Genomic DNA, 6,000 nt, shown 5'->3' with positions numbered 1-6,000 from the left:
GAGGCGTGGTTTTTTAAAAACTTTTAAAAAATGAGCATACATAGGTTACAGTTTACCAGGAAAAAAATCCCAATGGTTCTGGAATGAGATTACCTTACACTTCTACTAAAGGCTCCAAAGGTTTATTTCTTTTAGAATTAAAGAACCCAACACATTGCAGCTGTCAGGAGAACGGCATATTCCACCCAACAGAAAAGTGTCTTTCCTTTGAGAGGCAAAGAAAACTGAAGCACCAGAGCTGTAACTTTCCTCATGAGAATAGCTACAACTGCTGAATATCTTAGTATTTGGAGTTCATGTGTGTGGGCAAATGTGTGGCCCTCCATCATCCCTCACACCTGCTATACTCACTAGGGCTAATAGGACTTGTAGTCCAAAAAAGCCAAAACTTGACAATCCCTACTTCAGTCAGAATGACACAAGTTATCATTTCCTTTTCTTTAAAACGGCCTATATATACTTCTAGATGTCTGTGGAAGCTTTCAAAATTATAAATGTGGCACTGAGTTCAATGTAACCATTATGTGATAAGAAGCTGAAGATGTTTAAGTTGATCTAGCTTCTGCTCTCTCTTTTAAAGAGATAGCGGTTGAATACTAATCACAGTGGTCTGTGTATGAAATGAATTAGTTCTTGGTGCTGTGTGTGTGTGTTTACTTCCTGGGGAACAAAAATACATGGATTAGATCCAAAAAAAATTATAGTGCATCTTTAAAAGCAGCATATATCCTTAGAAAGACATTGAATAATTTACCTGTACAATATATAAAATAATGGTTTTATACTGCAGCATCAAACTCTGACGCCTGAGTCATCATTTGTTGGACCTAGGATGTAAGAATTGAGATGCCTTGGTAACTGGATTGAATCTTTCCTTTTGCACTAGTTCTTTGTTCCAGAATCAGGTTGCAATGAACTTCAGTTGTATTCAAGGCACCCCCAAAGATAACGCAAATATATTATATAATGTAACACTCAACCTGACAAAAGCAGAGTAAGCCTAAATGAAATGAGGTTTTCTGGCAATACGAAGTATAGCAAAGGCAAATAAAAAGGAGAACTAGATGCAGACTGGACAGGTCTAAATGTATGCACTTTACAAGCTTCTTGTATCGTGCAAAAGCAGCTTATATCTAGCATAAAAATGTCAAACTGAGACAAAACATTTCCTTTATGAATTTATATCCATGAAAGGTAGAAGTATCTTCTTTCTTTTTCTTTTGCATTGCTGAATAATGCAGGCTTTTATTTAAAAATAGAATTTTGGTCAGTTAGTTATTACCCCAATGCAATTGAAATGTACAATTTATGTCCAGCTCTGAAGCTAATTCTCCTAAATGTCTCCCTTGAAGTTAACCCAAGACCCACATGTGGTTCTGAAGAACCGTGCACAATATATAGTCCAAGGGAAGCAAATATACAAATCAGTCACTTCTAAATGGTGAAGAGCCAAACTCATAATGTCCTAAAAAGCTTGAAACGATCAACTTATCTGAGCAGTGGATTTCCTTAAAATAGTTTCTCTAAAAATGAACCCAAGAGAAAACAGAAAGAAAGGGTAGCGAGGCCCAGCACCAGTGAAAGAGCCAGGTCAATACAATAGCTGTAGAACAACACATTCTGTCAATTACATTGAAACCACAGGAATGAGGTCAAAAGTACCAGTTGCACATGAGTTGGTGTGACATTAAATCTTCATGTCAAAAGCCAGTTTCAGGTTGGCTGAATAGTAATTTAAAAAAAAAACCCCAACGAAACACCACAACTAGCTGTGGGAGGTCACTTAAAGATAAAAAAGGCAACAGAAAATACTGTCAACTGAACATCAACAAACAAATAACATCAATAAAATCTCAATTTTCAAAACTTAGCTATGAAGCTACAACACAGTTCACATGTAGCTTTAAACTTGAGCTTACATTGCTGTCTCACAGAACTTATGATTTCTTTGCGAAGCATGGAAGGGCTTTGCAACGTCAGCTGATTACAACACCCCCCTCTTTATATCTACATATCCTTTTACAGAGTTTGGGTTCGGCACACAAAATGGTTGGTTGCATTCTTCCCATCCAATGGAACTGCTACACTTTCAAAGCCAATTGAGGACTTCCTACCTTGGTGCTGAAACTTCGCCCTACAGCTTGAACTAGCACTATGACGCATATAAATATGTGAACAGTTAGAAATAAGTTTCTATATTTATTTTACAAAAATGGTTAATACTTAAATTATACATACACACATATATATATCCAACCTACATAAGGACATACCTCCGTTTCCATTCTATAAATATGCCACATGCAATGTATGGTTGGCAGGTGAGCTGCAGTGAATTTGGAGCCAAGAGAAATATCAGGACTGGCAAGCTGTCTGCAGAAGCCCATAACAAAACAGATTAAAAAAAAAAAAAAGGAGAAGGGGGGCATGCCAATTCCTCCAATAGAAAAACGATGCTGATTCACCAAGTGCCACACCGTTTAGTGTAAACATTAGCATGGAGGAAAGCATTGTCATAGTTAACAGAAAACATTGCCTGAATCAGCTCCATGTGGTGCCCTGACACAAACTGATCCATAATACAGGTGAAAAGTACCAATCTGTAAACCATAGATGACATCATAAAATATAGCTTGAAGCACCCTGGCATAGTCAAAGTAGAAAGTCACTTAAAAACACACCACATATACAGACAAAAGGACACAATCCATCAGCAATGGGGAAGGTATATCCTACATATGTCTTCCCGAAATCCATGGAAGTTGCACAAAAGAACATCTCTTGAACAAATCCCATTCATCCCAGTGAGGACAGTGCAGGAACATTCCTGGTGAATTGTGCCCACCACTCCAGAAGATTTGCTTCCATGTGTTTTTGAAGGGCAGAGGTCATACTTGGAAGAAGGCTGCTTTGCAATCACTGTGGGACTCGGGTCCTCTGGAATTCTGTGAATTGACTGGAGCTTCAGTACTTCTGAAGTGACTCCTCTGACAAATTTTCCTCTGAGAAAGATGCTAATCTGTGCTGATGAGAATACTATAACCTGAGGGAAACTTGCAGCATGGTATTTTTGTCATGTGAGCAATCAAATCTCCACAGAAGTATATGCTTGTTACGCTGTAGCGTTCGAAGTTGCTCTAAGCAGCCTCTATTCATCTTTCTACTACAGGCCTAGTCCTTGAATCCTCTCTCATCCAGACTATTTCTCATGTGCTGAGGCCAGTGAAAACAGGAAGCCAGTGTAGTAAAGCACCGTAACTACCACCTGGGTAAGATGGTGTCTGATCGAATTATACATGGAGGTCAACGGGTCTATTGTGAGGATGAGCAACACTACTACAACCTGAAAGAGTAAGAACTGCTGTGGGAAGCTGAATTCAAACTTCACTAAGAGTCAGCAGAATCGGGTACACTGACGTAAACAGCCTTTGCCTTCAGCTATTTTTCCTCAACGTCAGTGACATACACTGGCCACTGAACATTTTTTAGGTATTTTATTAAATATCGAAACATACTTGACAAGTAGAAAATATTCCTAGAGAAAAAAGAAAAAAGCAGCCACTTTATATTTACATTTGATTTGGGAAAATTAAAAAAGGGAAAGGAAGAGGCATACAGAAAATACCCAACTGACAATATTGGGTGAATTCCATATTTGGCAAGATTATTCCCTATATAATCATCTCCTGAGTGTTGTTTTTCCACCTCTATTTTGCTTAACAGAGGATAAAGAAAATGAGGAAGCCTAAGAATACAGTATATGAATTCTATGGAAGTTGTAACTTCATTTATGAAAAGAGGTTTGATCCAAAACTCAGTGCAAGTGGCAAAGTTGACCATCGTGTACAGTATCTGAGAAAAATAAAGAAAAACCCACTTTGCTCAAACGGGCACCAACACAAGGATAGACAGCTGTGCCACAAACGCTGTCCATATTAAAATTTCAAATAAGTTTCCAACATTAAAACTTTATAAATAAAATACAAACTAAATGATATTGCTGAATTGTGAACCAAGTGGTGAGGGGAAAATATTAAAACAGTTACAAACTACTTCTAGCATTGACAAAAAAAGGAATGTTGGAATTCTGTTTATACAATAGAAATTAAACATTTCCAGTTGCTTTCATGAGAAAAAATTGAGGCATGCAGGGATTTTTTTTGCATATGGATATATATTTTTATATATACTATATATAGTATGTACAGTTTAGCTATAAAACTTTGATGTGTAAAGAAGCTGTCTTCAATGAAAAATTGAACATTCAGAGGAAATTCCTGAGTTAGGGTTTTGTGACACGGGCCACTGAGAAAAAGCTGCGTTTGGGTCCTCAGAGGTGTTATGTCCATCCCTGTTGACTATTGAAATTAAAATACAGTAACAACAATAACAATAATAAAAAAGAAACAGACAGTGTTGCCACTGTTTTGTTCCCCTGCCTGAGCAAGGGATAGCACCATAGTGAAGAAGATAAACTCCTGCTTGTAGAGAGGAGGGAATACTTAAAAACAGTATTGCTGCTAAGACCACTGTAGTGTGCACCAGAGACGCTCTCCAACCGAAACAAGGAACAAAAGTGGCCACTGCTGACTGCAGAATGCCGTGCCGGGCGTGAGGCAAAAGTGCACCACACTAGGTGTACTCCTTCCTGGGCTGCTCATCCGTCGTACACTTATCAGTCATTTCTTGACAGAAGTCCACCGTCACCGTCTGGTTAGTCTGCTCCAGAGGGAGCTCTTGCTCAGAGTAAGGACCTTGGTCAGCTCCATCCAGTACTCTCGCTGGTGCACATTTGTCCGAAATGTTGTTCGGGAGCCAGTGAGCTCCGAGCTGCTGTGCAGAGCTCTGCTCTGAACAGCACTGCAATCCTTCTCCGACACACTGCGACGTCACAACACTCTGCTCCACTCCGGCTGGTGAAGGGGTGATACTGGCTGCTGTTGGAAGATCCATAGGCCTGAGGATGGGGCAGTATCGGTGCAGGTCTTGGATCTGTTCGGAGCTCTGCATATCTCTACACACTTCTTCGGAAAGACAGGAGAAATTATCCAACAGCTCTCCCATGCATGCTTTCAGCTGGTTCCTTTCTGATAGAAGTTTCTCTTTCTCACAAACCTGGGAGTGTAGGAAAAGAAATGAGATGGTAGGAAAAGAGGTGTTAATTCAGGGATTATTTATTTATTTATTTATTTAGAAAGCTTCTATGCTGCCCCATTCGCCGAAGCCTCGGGGCGGCTTACAACAGCAAATAAATAATAACAATATAAAACAATATAATATAATTGGAGACATCCTGGCCATAAAAATAACATAAATAAATATTAACAATTAAAATGGCATTTAAATAAAAAGGTCTTCGCCTGGCATTGAAAAACAAATAACCACGGCACCAGGCGGACCTCTCTGGGTGCATTCAGGTCAGCATATTGAGCTTGGCAACAAGTATGGGCAAAGCTAAACTAAACATTATGCAGAAGGAAGTGGCAGAAGTCTAGATAGAGTAGGGAGTCAAAGATGGCATGGCCTCTCTGCACCCTCTGATTCCCTCCCCTGGCTTCTACCAGTCTCCCTCATGAAGGGGGAAATATTCCTCTTGGCAAAGAGGAGCTGAACAAAGAGCCAAACGGTTTCTCTATTTTGCCAGTATAGTTGTCTTCGTCTGGGCAGGGAGAAGAGGCTCATGGAAGGGATGTGTAAGCAATCTGTCCAGGGTTGGGCATCTGTCAAACTCCCTGGGCTTGGTTCCTGTACTCTGGTTTGCTTTGTGGAGGCCCACAGAGCATGTTTCTGGCAAGTACACCCAGCATTCATGGGTGCTCACTAGGAATGGAGCCCTATGCGCTGTGCAAGGAGAGCCTGTCCATGTGCCTGAGCAGTTGTTCCTTGCTCCAAAGAAGACTGGTTCAGGGGCACTTGACTGTGGGGTTCTCACGAGGAAAGCATCCCCCCCTCCCCCGATCAGCAGTAGCACCTGCTTGCACACTACAGCAGCTGCTCAAA

General features: G+C 40.3%; 1 protein-coding gene across 3 annotated transcripts in view; it reads right to left on the bottom strand.

The window, feature by feature from the left end:
• The window catches only part of BACH2 (BTB domain and CNC homolog 2), a 220,543-nt gene continuing 214,543 nt past the window's right edge, over positions 1-6,000 (bottom strand). For all 3 annotated transcript variants that reach the window (XM_044427665.1, XM_044427674.1, XM_044427656.1), the window contains one exon: positions 1-5,115. In XM_044427665.1, coding sequence (XP_044283600.1) covers positions 4,633-5,115 — 483 coding nt within the window. In that variant the 3' untranslated portion in view covers positions 1-4,632. The remainder of the gene's footprint in view (positions 5,116-6,000) is intronic.

Source organism: Varanus komodoensis, unplaced genomic scaffold, assembly GCF_004798865.1.
Source record: "Varanus komodoensis strain SLA01 unplaced genomic scaffold, ASM479886v1 scaffold1, whole genome shotgun sequence".
NCBI classification, from domain to species: Eukaryota; Metazoa; Chordata; class Lepidosauria; order Squamata; family Varanidae; genus Varanus; species Varanus komodoensis.
This window is presented reverse-complemented; position numbering and strand designations above follow the sequence as displayed.